Source organism: Oryzias latipes, chromosome 4, assembly GCF_002234675.1.
Source record: "Oryzias latipes chromosome 4, ASM223467v1".
Taxonomy (NCBI): Eukaryota; Metazoa; Chordata; class Actinopteri; order Beloniformes; family Adrianichthyidae; genus Oryzias; species Oryzias latipes.
Genome location: NC_019862.2, coordinates 23,977,936 through 24,000,518, shown reverse-complemented (window position 1 = coordinate 24,000,518; position 22,583 = coordinate 23,977,936). Strand labels below are relative to the sequence as shown.

At 40.5% G+C, this 22,583-nt stretch overlaps 2 protein-coding genes across 3 annotated transcripts; one reads left to right on the top strand and one right to left on the bottom strand.

The window, feature by feature from the left end:
• The first annotated feature begins 14,455 nt into the window (after positions 1-14,455).
• On the top strand, positions 14,456-18,271 carry cpt2 (carnitine palmitoyltransferase 2). 2 transcript variants are annotated; one of them, XM_011474310.2, is made up of 6 exons: positions 14,456-14,551; positions 14,626-14,811; positions 15,953-16,033; positions 16,110-16,216; positions 16,287-17,588; positions 17,734-18,271. In XM_011474310.2, exons 2-6 carry the CDS (start codon positions 14,630-14,632, stop codon positions 18,060-18,062), a joined length of 2,001 nt encoding a protein of 666 aa, XP_011472612.1. In that variant the 5' UTR covers positions 14,456-14,551; positions 14,626-14,629; the 3' UTR covers positions 18,063-18,271. The 2 variants fall into 2 exon arrangements, with proteins under 2 accessions (XP_011472612.1, XP_004068195.1); XM_004068147.4 differs by having other exon boundaries at positions 14,515-14,811.
• Positions 18,272-18,320: 49 nt separating this feature from the next.
• Positions 18,321-22,115, bottom strand: LOC101167611 (protein mago nashi homolog). Its single transcript, XM_004068146.4, has 5 exons — positions 21,916-22,115; positions 21,360-21,418; positions 20,443-20,553; positions 18,586-18,668; positions 18,321-18,519 (listed from the first exon to the last, which is right to left on the bottom strand). The coding sequence occupies exons 1-5, from the start codon at positions 22,004-22,006 to the stop codon at positions 18,420-18,422; spliced, it is 444 nt and encodes a 147-aa protein (XP_004068194.1). The 5' UTR covers positions 22,007-22,115; the 3' UTR covers positions 18,321-18,419.
• Positions 22,116-22,583: the final 468 nt, after the last annotated feature.

Below are 22,583 nucleotides of genomic sequence, written 5' to 3'. Positions count from 1 at the left end.
TGAAAACTGGAACGCAAGCACGTAAGTATTTCTATTAAAGTCTCAATCTGATAATCTTTTTATCTATTGTAAAAGGGTTCCCAATGATCTTCAAATTACGATTATGCATTTTTTAGCCAGTATAAAAAAAACAAGCGTTTCAATGTATTTGTCAATTTTTCCCCAGCAGACAGCCGTATCCACGGCTGTGGCTAAAGCTTGACATTCTTCCTCAGCAGTGCGTTCAGGAGCAGAGGAGGCAGGACTCACTGTGAACTCACAAATAGTGGTACTACTAATGGGAGCAAACATTTTTACTTCTTTTAGTGAATTCCACTCATAACGTGCATAGGAAGAAGACTGAGTGACGTAGTGAGTGCAGCATCTCTTCAAGAAATACCATCCAAGTAGAAGTATTGTGTGAAGCTTTAAAAGTGATATTTGAAAGTTCAAACTTACAAAAAAATCAAAGATTTTGATATATCGTCAAATAAATGTGTTTTTTTTATTAAAAACAAATTATGAATAAATAATATTTAAATAATAATTAATCGTATATATATATATATATATTATTGGGGGGCAAAACCGACACCAACTGACAGTCTCTATTCTCGAAAGTTTATTTTTTTGCAATAAAGAAACTGTGAAAAATTACATATATCTGGTTCCAAATCAACACTATTTGAACAGCGTGTGAAATAACAAAACAAATTTGTGTACCAGACCCTAATGTTTAATGAAATTACACACTAAAAAGAACTTTGATAAGCCCATGAAAATGCTTTGAATAACGTTATAATTTATGTTACATTGCACCAGCAAGCAGCACTGGCTGTGGCTCAGAACTTATTTGATGTTAGCACTTCCAGAAAGTTGAATTCACTTGCACAACAAATAAAATGAAATGCCATAAAGTCTGTTTAGTTTAGTTCAGCCATTACCTATTGAATTTTATGACTGTTCATGATTTCACGTTCTTATAGAATTACCGGTATGAAGCCCATTGAGACGACTATTGTTGTAATATTGGGTTACATAAATACCATTGAAATGAATGGAATGAAGAAATTGACTTTTAGAACGCAATTTTCAAAATACGTGCATCCAGTGCGGAACTTTTTTCTTTGCCGCACAGACCCAGAGAAAGGGTTAAGTTTATGATTACAGGTTACAGTTAAGCTGCGTTCACACCAAACGCGATTCACGCGGCCAGTGTCAAATAAATAAAATAATAAAAAAATAAATGTATACTGTATTCATCCCTCAATGGGGAAATTCTTCTCCGCATTTGACCCATCCCCTGGGGGAGCGGTGAGCTGCAGCTGAACCGCGCTCGGGAGGCAGTAGTGTTAAGGGCCTTGCCTAAGGACCCCCACTGGGTGATGTTAACTGCTCGCCATTGATTTGGTAATTGCCCCCCGGTACCATTGCTTATTCCCCTCCGGGAATCGAACCCTGGATTCCTGCATGGTAGCTTATAACCTTACCAACCGAGCCACCCAGCCACTTTGTCACCCAGTCAATGTTAAGTCAATGGTACGGACGCGATCCGAAGAACAGCAGTGCGATTTGGGCGGTGGCAAAGGTCTGGCAGCAGCACGATTTCAGTGGCGCAGTGCAACTTGCTACCTGTCTAAACTGTCCTTAACCAAATCGTCAAACAGTACCCGTCCTGGCAACACCCCGGACAGTATGTCACAGGGCCAATGGAGCTGGAACAATCCCGATCACTATGGCGGTGTTCTAACATCTGTCTTACCCATGATTTTGTCCTACCGATACTAACTGTGCATGCGCATGGCAAAATTACGTCATTTTGACAACAATTTAAAAGAAACACTGAAAAAATGAAATGATTTTTTTTGTTACCGGGACATTTGTTCTCTTTCATAAGAAAAAGGCCACACGTACATGTCAAAAACATAATTTTCATCGGAGGGGGGCATTAATAGCATGCATAATTACTTGAAGTGTCAAATTCTGAAAAAAACAGAAAACAAACAAAACTGTTAAAACTCACTCAGTTAAGGAGAAGTAGTTCTCTGTCAATGTGGAGTCAAGGAAGAGATCTTCTGCTCTCTCTGCTCTTGTGTCTCATCCTTCAAGTTTGGCCCTTCTTTTATACACTTGTTAAGACACAGCCTCCTAATTGCACAATCAACCATCATAGTGAAACCTCTAAATTAGAGATAGAAAACACCAGAATGTTCAAAACATAACTACCCATCAGTCAAAAGCTTGATGCCTGTCATTCCTCAGAAAAGTTTTTGTGTGAAATCCTAGCATCCTCTTCTCTTTCAAAAAAACGTTTTTACCCTTTTGCTTTTGCTTTCTTTATAAACACCTTTTTGCTGGATCTTTTATCTTTCTCTGCTGCACATTTTCTGCTGACATGAGTGACTGACCGCCACCCGTGTCAGTGTGTTGGTAAATACAGATCATATGCAGCCCCGCATCATCACACTCCCTCTTCAGTATTTAACACTTTCTAAAGAACCAGTGTCATGTCATATCATGTCAGGCTTTCGAAATGACAGCACAGCACATTATATAGTCACACTCTAAAGCATTACAATACCTCTTAAGGGAAATGCCAGTTGGCATAAAGCCCAAAGTGACCCTTGTACCTCCAGGGACCTGCCATGCATTGCAGCTGTTTGCTGCAAGGAATCATATTCTTGCCACAGACCTGAAGGCCACAGACCTTTGACCAAAGATTTTGGGTCTTTTCCACAGTTTGGAAAAATGATTAGCAAATATGATTCATATTTAACTTTAAAAGAAAATTCTTAAAGATGAACAAAGGGAATTGATGACATAATCTTTATTGTAGTAGGACAATAGGATCACGATTAGTCAGTACAGAAAGTTTGGTGACATTAGCTTTATTATCTTTATTAACTGTTGAGCACCTTTATTATGAATCATAGCTCTTAAAATGTGAAAAACTATATAAATATTAAAGATGAAATTTCTCAAAAAATATTGATTGTACAATGAATATGCTGACAAGTCTTCATTACCAGCTCATATAACTGTAGACATTTATTCATTTTTGAGAGACTGATTTTTATAGAATGATGTTTTCACGGAGGTTGCACTTTGTTGACGGTCCCTTGGCAGCGTCTTGCTGCTGTGTGTGTATTTACAGCTGGAAGAGATCATTTCTCATTAAAGTGCAGAAAAAAATATATTTTTTCTTTAGAAATGCATTTGTAGTTCACTCTCTGTGTGAGATCAGTTTTGACACAAGGAATGAGTCAGAAGTCAGAGTGCAGTTGTAGCGCACTTGTGATGTGCGCCAGCAGATTCAAGCACACACAGAAGCACATTTGAGCAATTGTGATCACAGATTTGAGGTTGTAACTCTAAATGAACACATGCAAAGGGGAATTTGTCTGTTCTGATTTTGTTTGTCAGACTTTACAGCAGAAGATTTTTACACACAGATGCAGATTTTTCGGTGCGCAAGTTTTCACATTCTATTTTACAAGTTCTAACTTCAAATCCACAAGCTCGTCCATTTAGACACATTTCTACCTTAATAGTTTGTGACCTAAAATCAAAGCGATGCATTTGTTCATACAGGTAGAATTATCTGATAAGGTAACACGATGGCTATGACAACCATTTTGTGCTATGGGTAGAAATTTTTCACGAGGTAGGATGAAGCGTTGCAAAATGGAAAAAGCACAGTCACACCAGTGTTTCTGTCGTGACCTGGGCAAATAAAGCAAATATTTGTTGGAAGACCTTAAAACTCTAGAATGGCTGTGGACAGTTATAAGCTAAGATAAGTAAACTGGGGCAACACCAGGAAATGGCTTTAAAAACAACAGTAAAGGTTTTAACTGAATTCTAAAGTTGACAGGAAAGTGAACTGAGTACCGGAGTGATGTGTGCTCGTCTGGATGTTCCAGCTAACAGTTGTAATGCTGCATTCTGAACTAACTGGAAGCCGTTGAGTGATTGTTGAGTGACACCAAAGTACATTGAGTTGCAATAATCAATTAGAGAGGTGATTGTCATGATTCGGAGGAGCGGCAGACCCAGATGCTGGAACCCAGAATGAGGACACAGTTAGGTGTGAGGTAAGTAAGGATTTTTATTCCTTCCTTCCAGGAAGATGGAGACAGCGTGAATGTAATCCAGAGAGGAGCGAAGCTTTAGGCGTGGCTGGAGGTAGTAGCGCGGCTAGCCGAGCGTGGTGTTTCCAGAACAGCGGGGGGGCTCGAACTGACTTCCACACAGGTGACACTCGAGAGCAGGAATCCTGAGACAGGAATAATAACGTTAGTTGCGAGATCAGCATAGGATGCATAAACATGAGCGAGACTGAGACCAGGTTAGTCACCATAAGGGGTAACGATCTGGCGATGAGTTGTGGAGCTGGGTCTCCTTAAGAAGGCAGAGTTGATGAGGATGAATTGGTCACAGCTGGTGGAGTCAGGAGCAAAGCAGAGGGGCGGGGCTGACAGAGGCGCCATGACAGTGATCAGGGCATGAATGTCTGTTTCGAGATCACTGCGACTCGGGGAAGGTTTCGTTTTAGCTAAAAGGTGCAAGTGGTAAAAGCTCATTTTATCAACATTATCAATCTGTTAGTTAAACTGGAAGCAACTGTCAAGATTCCAACCACCACCAGCCACCAACCACCAGCGTTTTCAAAACAGAACTACCCATCAGTCAAAAGCTTGATTCAATCCTTAGTTCCTCATCTCTTTCCAGTCTGGCTACATTTTTCCAAAACTATTTTTTTATTACCCTTTTGCTTTTGCTTTCTTTAGAATCACCTTTTTGCCTTTCTCTGCAGCACATTTTCTACTGACATGAGTGACTGACCGCCACCCATGTCAGCGTGTTGGTAAATACAGATCACACGCAGCCCTGCATCATCTCACTCCCTCTTCAATATTTAACACATATTTAGCACAATCACAGTGACACATCATAACTAGAGAGAAAAAACACCACAATATTTAAAACAGAACTACCCATCAGTCAAACGCTAAATGCCTCTCATTCTTCAGAGAATCGGTTGAGTGATGGTTGAGTGACACCAAAGTACATTGAGTTGCAATAATCAATTAAAGAGGTGATCGGGGCGTGAATGTCTGTTTCAAGATCTCTGCGACTCGGGGAAGGTTTCATTTCAGCTAAAAGGTGCAAGTGGTAAAAGCTCATTTTGACAATATTATCAATCTGTTAGTTAAACTGAAATTCTCTAATCCAATTCTCAAAAATACTCGAAAAAGTATTCCTCAAAAGGCTGGAAAATTTTGTCGAAAAACATAAACTAACATCTGACGACCAAGATGGTTTCAGAAAAAACAGATCAATATCCATGGCGATTAGGCAAGTGACTGAAGAAATGATTAATGGCACAGATAGTTAAGAGTTCACAGTAAAGGTGTTCATCGATCTGAAAAAGTGTTTTGATACTGTTGATCATAACATTTTAATAAGCAAACTGGAAGGATATGGAATACGAGGACTGGCATTAAACTGCTTAGACAGCTACATTAAAAACCAGCAGAAATTTGTCCAATTGGAAGATTGTAAATCATCCCTGCTAAATTTAAGGTGTGGAGTACCACAAGGGTCAATATCAGGTCCAACACTGCTCATACTATATATTAATGACCTCCACTTGGTATCAAATACACTCAAATACTTTTTATATGCATATATTATATATATATCATATATTTAAGCATATAGGATTTAAGTGACATTTTTGTTTTGTTTTCTGTCATTTTAATCTGTGCATTTCATCATTTCTGTAATAAGTTTGATAAATATGTGTAAATTCTTTATTGCTTTGACTACAATGCTTGAAATAAATCAATAAAATCAAAAAAATCAAATTAAATCATATGCCGACACCACAAGAATAGTCTGCAGAAGGCAGAATCTCAGGAAGTAAATAAAGAATAAGGGAAATTAAAACAATGGTTTGACAAAAATAAATTCTCACTCAATGTTAACAAAACTAAATTCATGATTTTCGGAAATCGCCACCTTCCTGCAGATCTAGAAATAAAAGTTGCCATTGATAATCATGTTCTGGAAAGAGTGACTAAAATCAGGAGTAATTATTCTTTTTATAATAACTGCCTTTTAGATGTTCTTAACAGTTTCGCTCCTGTAAAAACCCGGTCTGTTTCGTTTGTTAAATCTTCCCCCTGGTTCACCCCTGAACTCCATAAAATGAAAGCCAAATGCCGCCAGTTGGAACGGCTCTGCAAAAAAACTGGCTCTCCCCTTCATAAGGAAATCTACAATGAACATATTCTACAATACAAGGACTTGGTTTCTAACATTAAAACGAACTACTTCACTCAACTAATTGATACAAATAAGGGAAATTCCAAAATGTTGTTTTCTCTAATGGATAATGTCTTTCAACCCCGTAACAGTTTTCCCCCTCATTTTTATTCAGATGAGCACTGTAATTCTCTTCAGTTATTCTTTAACCAGAAAATTCTAGATATCCATCAGCATCTCCATTCCTCCACCTCTCCTCCCGTCCCGTCTGACTCGTTTTCTGTAACTCATATATTCACTTCCTTTCTCCTCCCTGATTCCAGTGAAATTTCCCGCCTCATCCATAAGTCCAAACCATCCACATGTTTGCTCGATCCCCTACCAACATCCCTGGTTAAATCCTGCCTTCCTTCTCTTCTTCCCTTCATTTGTGCCATTATCCACTCCTCATTGACATCAGGTATTGTCCCCTCACTCCTCAAGATCGCTGCCGTCAGACCTATCCTAAAAAAACCTGGCTCAGACCCCAATTCCTTTCATAATCTTCGTGCTATTTCCAACCTCCCCTTCATCTCAAAAATTCTTGAAAAAATAGTCGCCTCCCAACTTTCCCATCATCTCACCCAAAATGATCTTTTTGAACCTTTTCAATCTGGTTTCCGTCCCCTTCATAGCACAGAAACTGCCCTACTAAAAATCATCAATGACCTTCTCCTTGCAGCTGATTCTGGACTCATCACCATCCTCATCCTCCTCGACTTGAGCGCAGCATTTGACACCATATCTCACTCCCTCCTCCTCCACAGACTGTCAGCCCTCGGTATAGAGTCCACCCCCCTCCGTTGGTTTCATTCTTGTTTTTCAAGCCGCACTCAGTTTATTCAACTGAATTCTTTTAAATCCCAACCCTCACTCATTTCATCTGGTGTTCCTCAAGGTTCTGTTCTCGGTCCCCTCCTCTTCATTACCTACCTGCTACCCCTTGGTAATATATTCCGTAAATTCAATATTGATTTTCATTGTTTCGCGGATGACACTCAGCTCTATCTGTCCAGTAAACCCAACTCTTCTATTCCACCTGCCTGTCTGAAATAAAAACCTGGTTCACCCTAAACTTCCTCAAACTTAACAGTGATAAAACCGAATTACTCCTTGTAGGTTCCAAATCCACCCTTTCCAAAGTTTCTAATTTTACCCTTTCCATCGATTCCTCTGCAGTTTTCCCCTCCCCTCAAGTAAAGAGTCTGGGTGTCATCCTTGATAGTACATTATCATTCCAATCCCACATCAATAGCATTACTCGGTCAGCCTACTTTCATATACGCAATATTAATCGACTCCGCCCCTCCCTCACCATCCACTCCGCCTCCATTTTAGTTCATAGTCTGGTCACTTCTCATTTCGACTATTGTAATGCTCTTCTCTATGGTCTTCCCAACAAAACACTAAATAAGCTTCAATTGGTCCAGAATTCAGCTGCCCGCATCATCACCAGAACTCCCTCCTTCCATCACATCACTCCCGTTCTCCAGCAGCTGCACTGGCTTCCAGTAGCTTTTAGGATTAAATTCAAGCTCCTTCTTTACACTTTCAAAGCCCTCCATAGCCTGGCTCCCTCCTATCTCTCTAATCTCCTCCATATTAACACTCCCTCTCGCTCTCTTCGGTCTTCTTCTTCCCTTCAGCTCTCTGTCCCTCCGGCCCGTATGGTCACCATGGGGAGCCGTGCCTTCAGTCGCTCTGCTCCCCAACTCTGGAACTCTCTCCCCCCAGACCTCCGTAACACTGACTCCTTTCTGATCTTTAAATCCAGACTCAAAACTCATCTATTTAAGCTTGCATTTCCGGAACACAATTTCACATTTTCTGTCAGCTGATTTTACTAATGAATCCAATTTATTTATTGTTTTTAACATGTTGTGATTTTATTGTGTTTTACCTCTAACTACGTACGGTGACCTTGGGTGTTTTGAAAGGCGCTTTAAATAAAATGTATTATTATTATTATTATTATGGACGACAATATAAGCTTTAAGCCACAAATAAAGCAAGTCAGAGCTAAAATTCGTGAAAGCATAGCAGTGTAGGGAAAAACGCATCATACACTCACTCACAAAGCACGTCTACTAATATATTATTCCATAATACTATCACATTTACAGTACAGTGTAGGAGTTTGGGGAAATACTTATAAAACAAATCTAAAGTGTTTGTAGATTTTACAGAAAAAAAACATTTAAATAGTTTATGGTGTGAATTATGGGACACATACAAACGCACTATTTTTAAAGTCGGGTTTATTGAAACTAGGGGATGTAGTGAAATGGAAGACGGCTCTCATCATGTATAAAGCCAGAAACATTTTAATTCCAATAAACATACAGCAAATGTTCAGAGACAGAGATGGGAGTTACAATTTAAGAAAACAACTGAATTTCAAATAGCGGTGCATTCGCACTACAAAAAAGAAAATGTTTGTCAAATTGTGGTGTGGATTTATGGAACAGATTGGATAAAGGTTTAAAACAAAGCAAGCGTTTCGCTTCATTCAAAAAACGTACAAAAAGTCACTAATAGAAATTATTAAGGCCAGAAATGATTAATAACACAAAAGATGTAACTTTTGCACAGTTGGCATGCAGAATGTAACATGAATGTTCTCTACAAATCTGTAAATACAGAATTGCGCATTGTACATATCTTTAAAAATAAATACGCGCATCATCAGGTGTTGTAAAATAGGTGTGGGATCAGACAAGATTTCTCTTCAACCCACTCCTTTTCATGCACACTGTCTTACTTTATGTCTATGTTAAACGACTGTGTTGATTTGTGTTTGAAATAAAGAATCTGAAACTAAAAATAACTGTCAAAGATAACCCCCAGATTCCCAACAGCGGTAGAGTCAGCTGTAGATCTGTCACCAGAACAATGCTCTCTGTTTTTGACTCATTCAAATACAGAAAAGTCTGGCTCAACCACTGCTTTACGTCATCAATACACTCAGTCAAAACATGTTGTGAGCTTTTTTCTCAAACTGAGGGGTAGATATATCTGCAGATCATCTGCATAAAAAGGAAAATAGACATTATCCTGTGCAATGAAAGAACCAAGGGGCAGCAGATAGGAAGAAAAAAGAGCAGGACCAAGCATAGAATCTTGCGGTACCCCACAGTACAGAGGAGCCACTGATAAGAATGCCTCACCAGTCTTAACAGAAAAACTTCTCCTTGTTAAATAAGACTTAAACCAGTCAAGTGCAATTCAAAAGTAAAAACTGCAGATTGTGAGGATATAGATATGACAGTGGTAGAAAAAATGTGGTGAATAGTTTCTCTGAGCCGTTAACACATTTGTAACTTATCATTAGAAACTGGAAGATTCCCAAACCAAATGAAAATGGAAAAGAAATCACCGTGACAAAATCCCCCTGAAAAAGCAGAGACAAGCACCCATTTACAAACGATAGAACTGTTTCTCTCCTTCCACAATTTTCTAAAACTCTAAAACAAATATTTAAAGATAAATTTGTTACATTTATTGATAAATATAACATCAAGAATAAAAATTAATACAGTTTTACAGAATCAGAACAACTTCAATGATTCTCATTGATGAGGAAATCACAAATGCTCTGGACAAAAGAAATATGCAACTAGAATTTTCCTTGACTTCAAAACAGCATCTGACTCTCTCAACCATGACATCTTTCATGACAAATTGGAAGCATATGGAATAAGAGGAGTAGCTCCAAATTGGATTAAAAGCTTTTTACTGGAAAGAAAACAATGGATCAAGATTGATGAATTCAGAGGCCAAGATTATTTGTAGTTGTGTCTCACAAGGGTCAATTCTGGGCCCACTTCTATTCAAAACTCACAGAAATTGTATCTTCAGTGTTTCAAAACCTTTAAATCTCATATGCAATTGTTTGGCTCTCTGCAATGGACTTGCCATCATGACAGAACTACAAGCTGGCACCTGGTTTGGTGGGTTTCTTTCTGGTTCCTGATGTGGTTAACCCTGTTGCTGTCAAACTGAGACTGGTGTGACGACCAAGAGTTCACCTTACCTTTCATGTCTTGAGAGTCAAGCCTGTCAAAAACGGTGTGTTAGTGCCTGACTCCATCCACTATCCAAAAATATTTATATATATATAAAAGGAAAAATTCAACAAGGTAAATGAATTAACTTCTTCCAGCTCCTTTTTCAAGCAATACAATAAACTCTAGTTCATTTTAGTTGAAAAATTTTATACCAAACTATCGTGTTATATGTGTGTATTGTATGCATTACTATAAAAATTCTCTGATTCTGATAATGACATTATCTACTTGTATTTTTGTATTATATTTGTTATTTTTTAATCAATACATTACTTTATTTCTGAAATGAATTTGTTGTATCAGTATGATTTCTTTTTGTACTGTTCTACAATCAATGCTTGAACCAGAATTAAATTAAATTAAATTAAATTAAATTAAATTAAATTAAATTAAATTAAATTAAATTAAATTAAATTAAATTAAATTAAATTAAATTAAATTAAATTAAATTAAATTAAATTAAATTAAATTAAATTAAATTAAGTTAAATTAAATTAAATTAAAACCTATGAACATATCTGTACCTCTAATTCTTTGGTAAACACCAATATGTTTGATGGTATGATATGTTGCTGTCTTCATGCGCAGACAGTATGTTTATTACTTTACTGATTATTCTACTGAGCAGCGCTTTTTCACAAAAAGAAGACATCAAAAACACCAGAATGTTCATAACAGAACCACCCATCAGTCAAAAGCTTGATGCCTCTTATTCCTTAGAGAAGTTTTTTGGGGAAATCCTTACATCCTCATGTCTTTCAAGACTGGCAACATATTTAAAAAAAGAAAAAAAAAATTTAACCCTTTGGCTTTTGCTTTCTTTAGAATCACCTTTTGCTGAATCTTTTGCCTTTCTCTGCTGCACATTTTCTGCTGATATGAGTGACTGACCGCCACACATGTCAGTGTGTTTGGTAAATCAAGATCATACGCAGCCCCGCATCATCACACTCCCTCTTCAATATTTAACACATTTTAAAGAACCGGTTTTTTGTCACATAATGTCAGGGTTTCGAAATGACAGCACTGCACATTACAATAGTCACATTTTTAACCCTTGTGCTATCCTAGGGACTTTAACATTGGGAGTTGGGTCATCTAGACCCACTAGACAGTGCACTGAACCTTTTTTCTTCAATGATTTTTGATCTTCACTGGTGTCCATGGATTACATGAAATCTTTCCATCTTTATCCACCTTTGTCATGGTAGGGAGAACACGTCAATGTAAGGGTGGGGTCATCTAAGACAGCACAAGGGTTAAAGCTTTAAAACACCTCTTAAAATCAAATGCCAGTTAGCACAAAATCCTTGTTGGACTGCAGAGACCTGCCATGCGTTGTAGCCGTTTGCTGCAAGGAATTATATTTTTACTTTTTCATGGGTTGATGTGCCTCTGGGGAAAACGCATACTAAGATGTATATTTTTTGTGCACCATCTATAGGTAGACAGCAGAACTACAGGAAGAATAAAACATTGTTGAGGATTCCGTTTTTTATTGCAGTTTGGCGGGTGTGATTAAACAGTTTAAGGGCCGCATATGGATTTGTTAATGAAAAAAACTATGTAAAAAAAAAATATATATATAGTCGACTTGCAGAAATCATCAATCACCTTTTCAAAGTCTGTTTGTGGTTTATGTATTTCAAGTTTCAACCGTAGTTCAACACCAGTTTTTCAGCTTTCAGTTTCAAGTTATCGTATTTTGGCTTTCAAAACGTTTGGCCTCAATTTGGCACCATAGATCCACGGAGCCCCTAAAGGGACAATGAAGAAGAAGAAGAAGAAAAAAATGAAGTAAAAAAAAAAAGACTAGCTGTAAGTAAGGCTTTTCTTTTCTTATTTCCTTATATTGTTTTCCGTCAATGTTCCTTTAGGGCACATGTGTCAAACTCAGGCCCGCGGGCCAAACTTGGCCTGCAATGTAATTATAATTGGCTACCGAGATCATATCAAATATTATATGACTAATATTACAAATCCCACAATGCATTGCTAGTATGTTGGCGCGCAGTCGAAACCGGCAAGCTTCCTTTTTTCTGTTGACAGTCATTGATAGCCATGCTCCAGTCACATGAGAAAAATTAATTTCACCCTCCACAAAAATGGCCAAACGAGAGATGGACAGAGGAGGCAGTTTATCTGTTCACTAATATAAAGGACGGATCTGTTTGTCTTGTGTGTGGAGCTAACGTGGCTGTAACGAACGAATATAACATAAGAAGACACTTTATGAAAAGTTTAAATCAATCAATCAAACTTTATTTATTAAATAGCGCTTCTCATGCAGTTGTGCAGCTCGAAGCGCTTTAACATTAAAAACAGAAAACACACAATATTACAGTAAAAACCCAACCAACCCTTCACCCTTCCCACTCCCCTCCGTTAAAAAATATGACCCATGGCCCCCACGTACAAAGAATGATGACTATGTAACTGTTTGTAAGTAAATAAACAAACAAATAAAGAAATATACAGACAAGTAAGGCTTGGCTCTGCCATGAGTAACAGTATTTGGGAATCTCTTCATACCAGGAGCCAGCCTGGCAATGGGAGCATCACCACAGCGCCCACCTAGACTGGGACAACGACGGGGTCCACTTCACAGCCGTGAAGCTGCAAAGTTAGACTCCAGCTGCCCCAGCAAGGGCAACAACCACGGCAACAACCACCGACCAAGCCGGCAAGCCCTGGAAGAAAAAATCCCCACAATTAAATGTGGGATAAAATTTAGCTCAGAGTCAAAAAGTATGCCTAGGTTTCTAACACATTGAGAAAGTCTAAAATTATGAAGATGTGGTGAAATCATCTCTCTCTTGTCTTCAGAACCGATGATTATAACTTCAGTTTTGTCCTGGTTACGCTGTAGGAAGTTTTCTGCCATCCATGACTTTATATCTAAAATACAGTTTAAAAGAGTGTCAACAGGTTCAAGGTCATCAGGAGACACGGCGATGTAAAGCTGTGTATCATCAGCATAGCTGTGAAAGTCAATGCCATGTCTCCTGATGACCTCCCCAAGAGGCAACATATATAAATTAAAAAGTATTGGACCTAAAATCGACCCTTGGGGAACCCCACAACTTATTTCATGGATTCTTGAAGAGCACGTATCCATACTTACATAAAAGTGTAAGGTAAGAGTAAAACCACTTAAGAACATTTCCAGAGAGGCCCACTAGACCCCTAAGTCTGTCTAATAGAATCTGGTGATCTACTGTATAAAAAGCAGCACTAAGATCCAGTAGCACCAGAACAGAAAGTTTCTGTGAGTCGTAGTTTATTCTAAGATCATTACCGATCTTTAAAAGTCCAGTCTCTGTACCATGGTTTGTCCTAAAGCCAGACTGATATTTTTCTAAAATTTTGTGGGTATTTAAAAACTGATGCAGTTGAATGGCGACACCTTTTTCTGTAATTTTACTCAAAAATGGTAAATTGGGTACGGGTCTGTAGTTATCTAGATTTTTTGGATCTAATTGACTTTTCTTTAGAAGGGGCCTCACCACCGCCGTCTTACAGGCAGAGGGGAAGACCCCCGTCTGAAGAGAGCAGTTTACCAAATTTAAAAGCTCTGACTCAAAGAATCCATAAAATGTTTTAAAAAGTGAAGGGGGAATGGGATCTAAAAGGAAGGTTGTAATGTTTACTTGGGATACTACTCGACCAAGCATCTCCGCATTAACCAGGACAAAACTCCCCAGTGTTTCTTCTGGTAGAAACAATGCTGGTGATCTGTTAAAACCAGTGTATGGCATAGATGAAATGTTTGATCTTATAGCATTGATTTTACCCATGAAGTGGTCTGCGAAGTCCTCACATGCAGCATTACATGATGGCATGGAGGACTTGTTAAAGTCTTTGTATATTAAAATATCAATTGTTTTAAAAATAAAGTTTGGTTTGTTTTTTTAATGAAATGACTTTTGAAAAATCATTTTCAAACATTACATATCAGTTGCAGTTCATTTTTCAATAAATATTGAGTTTGGCCCGTGACTTTACTTCACTGCTTAATTTTGCCCCACTGTGACTTTTAGTTTGACACCCCTGCTTTATGGATCTGCTACTGTAGGGAGCTTTGTCATTTGTGAGATTCAATAAAGTTAAACAGAAAAAAATGTATCACGTGACGCGCGGTTCCAGTTGCACTTCCTGCTTCTAGTCTACCTTCCTCCGCTGGTCTTGGGGTTCTGGTTCGTATTTTATGCGGTATCTGTTATCAGCTGGTCGTCTATCCAGCCTCTAAGGCGCTGTCATTTCCCCGCAGAATTATGGCGGCTTTGGTTTGGGTTCAGCGGACCGCGTCTCTGAGGAATCCCGGGAGTCTGCTCCATTCCCGGAGCCCAGTTTTGCGGCTTCGCTGCCGGTTTCATGTGGGCAGGAAATCCTGTTCCTCAGAGTTCCTGCACCGGAGCGTGGTTCCGTCCATGCACTACCAAAAAAGTCTGCCACGGTAAGTATGTGCGCGAGGGGTCACAGGGACAAGCTAATTTAGGTCAGAGTTCACACTCAAGAGCCAGCAGGCGGCGCTGCTGAGAACCAAAGGGCTTTATTGTGACTTGTGTTTGCTCTGCAAAGAATGCAATGAAATGAAATGGCTGAAACCTAAAACAAATAAACAACCATTGTGTAAAAATGAATAAATTAAACTGGGATTAAGTAAATATGATCAAAAATGGCATATAAAACAATACGGAATACTGTATATGCATGTATTAAACAAATTGGTTACACTGGCTGGGTTGTTTCATTCATTTGAATCAAGCTTTATTCGTCAAAAGCAGAAACAACACAAGGTCAACAATGTTATGAAATGCTTTGGATGATAAGAACCATCTGGTAAACTAATAAAAATAAGACTAATTTGAAAAATATGTATTAGTTCCAATTTACCACATACTTCCCATCATCGCCGACTGTTCATGACTCAGAGGGCTTCAGCATTGAAGGTTTCTGTCAGTCCTGATCTAATGACTGCATGTCCTCTGTGTCTCTGGACAGCAGTCATTAAGGATGACTGTGGAATTTGGGCTTTAATGAACATGCTACCACCCACCCCCCACCCCAGGCATTCCAAATAGGAAGTACTCACTGGTTCCACAAAGCCAAAATCCCATAGACTAGAGAAATAAACAACAGCTACTCAGTCATTCTACTTGTCGGAATAAAAATTCTTGCCCTCTAACCTTTTCAACATGCTCTTTTTTTGTCATTTTTTACATGAATTGGTTCAAGTTTGACAAGATTTAACTTTCAACAAGCCCAAAAACAGTCTAAAAAATGTGCGTAGCTATGCATCAAGGCAAGAATTGTAAATGCGGATTGCCACGTTTACATCCATTTACATAAACGTTTCATTGGAAATGTGAACTTAGCTTAAAGGTTTTGGTTCCAACTTTTCACTTTTAACCACAGCACAGGTCTGAATGTTGCTATTAAAGTATCTTCCAACTTTAAATGTTCAATCATTTTGTTTTTCTCTGATTGAACCTGTTTGACACAGAGGTTAAACTGAGCAAAACTAGTTTTATACATGATAATTTTCTTTCTGTTCTATGAAGCCTGGTTGAACTGATTGTCTTTTCCTTGATCAGACTACCCATCCCCAAACTGGAGGACTCCATCAGCAGATACCTGGCTGCCCAGATGCCTCTGCTGGATGATGATCAGTTCAGGTCTGTTTTCTGTTGTTGGTCCCCTTGTTGTTATCACCTTAATCTTAAATCGAGCTGCCTTTTTGTGAACATCTAGAACCACAGAGAAAGTAGCTCAAGACTTCCTGAAGGGGGAGGGCAGACAGCTGCACGAGGAGCTGGTGCTCATGGACAAGAACAACAAGCACACCAGCTACATTTCAGGTGTTAGTTTGCTTCACAGCATCACAGACAGATCATGCTAACAGCTGCTAACATGTCTGCCTGTCCGCAGCTCCGTGGTTTGATATGTATCTATCTGCACGCGACTCTTTGGTGTTGAACTTCAACCCCTTCATGTCCTTCAACCCCGACCCGAAACAGGAGTACAACGACCCGCTGGTGCGCTCCACCAACATGGTGTGTTCAGCGGTGCGCTTCATGAAGACGCTCCGGGCCGGCCTGCTGGAGCCCGAGGTTTTCCATCTGAACCCTGCCAAAAGCGACACGGCCACGTTCAAGAAGTTCATCCGCTGGGTCCCGTCCTCGCTGTCCTGGTATGGAGCCTACATGGTGAACGCTTATCCCCTGGACATGTCTCAGTACTTTCGTCTCTTCAACTCCACGCGCATCCCCAAACAAGGGCGGGACGAGCTTTTCAACGATGAGAAAGGCCGGCACCTGCTCGTTCTGAGGAGAGGAAATATGTACGTCTTTGACGTTGTTGATGGCGATGGCAACATGGTGAAGCCGGTTGAGGTCCAGGCCCACCTGAAGTACATCATGTCTGACCCAAAACCGGAGGCGGAGTTCCCGCTGGGGGTCCTGACCAGCGAGAACCGGGATGTCTGGGCAGGACTGAGGGAGAAGCTGATAGCCGCTGGGAATGCAGAGGACCTGGGAACGGTGGACAGCGCCCTCTTCTGCCTCTGCTTAGATGACGAGACCATGAAGGATCACATCCACATCTCCCACAACATGCTGCACGGCGATGGCTGCAACCGCTGGTACGACAAGTCCTTCAGCATCATCATGGCTAAAGACGGTCAAGCCGCCATCAACTTTGAGCATGCTTGGGGCGATGGCGTCGCCGTTCTTCGCTTCCAAAACGAGGTCTTCAAAGACACCACGGAGCGGCCGCTCGTGCACCCCGGCTCTACGCCGGCAGCAGACTCTGCCTCGGCCGTGCGACAGCTGGACTTCAAACTAACCAGCGAGCTGAAGAACGACATCAAGAAAGCCAAGCAGAACTTTGACTCAGCCGTGTCCAAGCTCACCATCGACGCCATGGAGTTCAAGAAGGGCGGGAAGGAGCAGCTGAAGAAAAACAAGCTGAGTCCGGATGCTGTGGCCCAGCTGGCTTTTCAGATGGGTTTCCTGAGGCAGTACGGGCAAACGGTGGCTACCTACGAGTCCTGCAGCACCGCAGCCTTCAAGCACGGCCGCACAGAGACCATCCGGCCAGCCACTGTACACACCAAGCGATGTTCCCAGGCTTTTGTTCATCAGCCGGGCGCCCACAGCGTGGAACAACTGCGCGGCATGCTGCACGAGTGCTCCAAATACCACGGGCAGCTCACAAAAGAAGCAGCTATGGGTGCGTATGAACCACAAAGGCATGAAAACCAGACCATAGCATTTCTTTTCAGAGCCAACCCTCATACCTGCTTCCATGACAACACACCACTTTAACTAAGGCCAACATTTCCTAAATAACCCCCACTTTTCCTGCTCTCCCCCAGGTCAAGGATTTGACCGTCACCTCTTCGCACTGCGCTACCTAGCTACCTCTCAAGGACGGCCGCTGCACACCTTGTACACAGACCCCGCCTATGCTGCCATCAACCACAACATCTTGTCCACCAGCACCCTCACCAGTCCTGCTGTCAGCCTGGGGGGCTTCGCTCCAGTGGTGCCGGACGGGTTCGGCGTCGGCTATGGCGTCCACGATGACTGGATCGGCTGCAATGTGTCCAGCTATCCAGCACGTAACGTGCACGAGTTCCTGCAGTGCGTCCACAAGTCTTTGGAGGACATCTTTAGCGTTCTGGAGGGGAAGCCGCTCAGCTGAGATGGAGTCATCAGACTTTGCCTTGAGGGTAAATGATTGTAAGATTTGGGAAACTTACTGTATGGACTTTAATTCACACGTGAATCATTGAAGCAGATTTTATACAGCTGAACACAGCGTGCCTCATTAATGAAGATGAAGAAAAGTCGTACCTCATCCGTTGATGTTCTGTCTGTGGTTTAATTTAATAATAAAGCTAATGTAACTAAGACTTTGACATTGTTGTCTTTAACGCTCATGAAGGAAGGATGCTGCTGGTTTTCCTCAACTGTTTATTCAGAATAAAAAATTCCCCAAAAAACAAATGTACAAACAAAGTAGAAGAACATAAACGTGCACGGAAGTGACGTGCGCATCTTAGATGGGCTTGATCTTGAAATGCAGGCCGATCAGACTGAAGACGAGACACTTGAGGTCCTGGACCAGGTAATAGAAGACTCTGAGACCTTCAGGATCCCTGAAAAGGCACTGAGGTCAGACCAGACCGGAACACATGGGAGCAGCCTCTGGGGGAAATACTCACTTTGACTGATTCACGTCGATTAAGGACCCGATTTTAGAAGTTGTGAAGGAAATGTGCTCGTCTCCGATGACGATCTCCAGCTCCTGTGAACATGTCACATGACCATCAGCAGACCATCTCAACATCAAACCAACTTCTGTCAAACACAGAGCGAAAATACATCCATCCAAGAAAATGTAAATGTATTTAAATAAAATTCAAAAAAAAACTTGAGAATAATAATTAAAAAAAAGTAACTAGTGTAAAGTGAAAGACTAGAGCTTGTAATTACAGTTGAGGTTAAAAAAATAGATTTATCAGATTAAATTAATCTCCAAATTGATTCACCCAAAACAAAAAAACTGATTTTTTAAATCACTCGTGTTCCATCAAGCAAAAGAGATGTTAGTTCAGATTTATGGATTCATAGCTTGAAAAGGGTGATTCGCTGTGGCAACCCCCTGATGGGAAAAGCCGAAAGAGAAAGAAGAAGCTTTATTACTAAACAATCCACTGTTTTTCAGTTCAAATCTTCTTCCTCTTTCGGCTTCTCCCATCAGGGGTCGCCACAGCGAACAAGTCGCATGGTGAAACTTGGCAATGTTTTACGCCGGATGCCCTTCCTGACGCAACCTTCTCAAACCGGGCTTGGGACCGGCACAGAGGTAGAGAAGGGAACAGGGAGCAGCCCGGAGTCGAACCCTGGTTTCACGGACGGAAGGCGCAGCAAATCAGCACGAGCTAAACCGGCTCCCCTGTTTTTCAGTTCAAATCATTAGGAATATAAACACATTTTTCATAAACTAAATGTTTAGGATGGATATTTAATAAATTATAGACAGTCATTTTGAATTAAATCAATTTGATTTCATAGTTTGTTCTACAGTTGTACTACAAATGATAACAAAAGTGATAGAGAAAAGCGTTGGTATGCTGTAAAAAAATAAAACAACAAAAGATAATGAAAATAAAATGTATTTAAGTCGAACCCAAAATGCTAGTTTCAGGCTTCTGAGGACTGTCCAATGGCGTTAGGATGAGGGGTTGCTGTAGGTTTAAGTTCTGGGTTTATTCGGATTGTTTTTACAGCCCCTAGAATCACTGATGAGAAGTCCTGTTAACTTATGTTAAGAGGCTCAATTTTCAAAGGGTCTTATCTAAAGTTACCAGGTTTGGGGGAAAACCCCCCAAAAAACGTGTTGTGACAGCAGGCTTGGATGGTCTACCCCTTCCTCAGTCATATGCAAGTTTGCTCAGCCTCTCTGTTCTGGGTCTCAAACCTTAAATAACGACAGTCGCCTCGCTGTAAAACTTTTACATCCTTTTAAAAAAAATACGTTTTAATGGAGGATGGGGGTAAATATCCAACGTTATTCACATGATGTCTATATCCTACAAAGGAATCAGCGTCGCATGCCACTTTGAAAACCCACTTCTATGAAAATTGTGTTTTTGGAGGACATATGTAAAGAAAATTCCGTTTTATTGCATTTCTGAGTATTTCTTTATCCAAATCATTGTAGCTGAGGTGTAGAAGCTACAACGACAAGCCACAAGCTCTCTGCTCCGGTTCATTCTGACGCACCCACTAGTACTCGTTTGAGCTGGTATGTGGCTCAAAACTCTACGGCTAGGTAGCTCCAATATTGCTCACCATTTTTGTTGCACCGGTAATGTTAGGTTGGGGGTGTGAGGGGGCTCTAAGCTAGCGGGGAGCATATGTAAACAGATGGATTATGGGAAGTAGAGATACGTCTACTCGACGGCAACTGTCCAAAACGGAGGAAGCGTTGATCACAGTGGGACTATTGCTTCACTGGGACACACATGCCAATGTGTGAATGTAAGCGAGTGCCAACAGTGAGATTCATGACAGACCTGTCTTCCAACTCTGTCAGGTGGCGGCCACAGAGCATCATCTTCCTTGGTTATTTCGCTGTCGTCAATGATCCTCTTGAGCTCCTCCATCACACTTTTGTGCACATAGGCCTGCATGGGACAAAACGAACAAGTGTCAGCACTTTTTCTTTTTTTAAAACATCTGCAAGACTTAAGAAAATACACTTAACACACTTTCAGACACACTCAAATAAACGTGTAAACACCCTCGTCCACGCATGCATTAAGACGCATAATCACTCATGAACTCCTTAGTAAACATACGCTTCAAAACAATCAATAAATTCAAAAGAAAAGAATTTTGTGAGCATAAACTCCATAAAATACTCTCTACACTTTTTAGCACTACTTGTGTGTGTTCACTACAGGCTTGACTCACAGCATGGATTCACAAGCACTCTAAACACACATTTGTGAACATGCTAAAATACAGATTTGAGAAGACACAAACCACAACTCCTACATGCACACACTGTTGATAATCGTTAACACACTCAAACACACATGGGTTAGCACGCACAAACACATTTATCTGTGCACACACTCATGTGCAATCTCAAGAAAACTCAAAAAGACAAAACACACACACAAACCCTGCAACAGAACCAAATAAAAGCTCTGAAGCAAGAGGCACATGGATCAGAACCACATGTGTGATTGAGGATAAGAACCACTTGTGAACTCTGCACCAGAGCAGTGTTGGCTCATCAGAACCACACATGGATTCTGGATTTAGAAAAAGCGTGTTTCAATCTAGATCAGAAACACACTTTAATTGTGGATTAGTACTGTAGATTCTGGAACAGACCACCGAACTGAGACTTCAGATTCTGGATCACAGAACCGGATTTGGACTCAGCATCCAAGCCAAACTTACATTAGGGATCGGCACTTACCTCCTTCCTGATCATGACGTCATTCTTGTAGTTGCTGTTGTTGGCGTACCTGAGTTTACCTGCAGGGAAGCAAACAAGTTGGTGAAGATGAGGAAGACTCCTCACGGCTTATGTCTCTCATTCATTCAAGCGAATGTAAAAACAAATGGTTAGAAACACGCACACGTGGACGTTTACCATTCAAATGAGACTTTATTTAAAAAACAGGAAAGTTGTGTGGCTCAAGATCACCTTAACAATCAGTTTTAATCATTAAAAAGGTTTTAAAGTCAGACATGGTGTCAGCCTGAAAAACTTAGAATCCATTACACAAAAGAGCCACATGATGGCTAAAGGCAAGCGGCTCTGCCTCCATTAGCTTAGGGCTACTTACGAAACAAGGTGGAATTGTAGCGAAAGGGAGGGTTTTAGGCGGGGTATAAGGTTTTACTCCTTCTTCGACGAAAGATTAGTGTTAATTTTCAGTTTTAAGTTTAGACAAATATGGCGCTAACACCAACGCGGCCCGACGTAGCTTAGCCGCGTTAGCCGGAGCTAACCGCCGAACAGGACTCACCGTCAGGCCGAAACTCAAATTCCAAAAACTCGTGTCCAAACTTCCCCTTGTGCCCGACGTAATACCTCAGATAAAAATCACTTGTAGACATGTTTGCTCCTAAAATGACTCTGCGGGTCAACTCAGAATATCAAACCAAGTAGCTGGAGAAGCCCCGAGTCGCCGAGCATTTCACGCATGCGCACTCGAGTCGAGACCACAGATCTTTTTACACCTCAAACTTTGTCTTCCAGGCGTAAACAAGATTCCCGCTGAGATCTGCAACAGCGACTTTGGAAAGTTTTTATTCATAGATGGCCAGAGGAATGAACAATTAACATTTTCTTGTGGAACATCCTGTGGCAACGTTACATGAGTTTAGCACAATTAACAGCTATGTGACAGATAAGCCTTGGCTATCAAAAGTCCACCTGAAATATAAACACAAAGTACATCTCAGTTTACTGTAAACGAACACTTGCAGTACCTTATCAGAATTAAGCAAAAAAGAAAAAAGAAAAAAATATCTTCCAAAAGTAATTATTTAGCACTGAAGAATCTGGTGAATAAAAAAAGCCCGCACCAGGAATGTTTTAAAACTATATTTTGAGAACATCTAATTAATAAAATAATCAGCTCCATAGACTCCACAGCTGCAGCAAATTCCTCCTCATATTGCATGTCTCTTT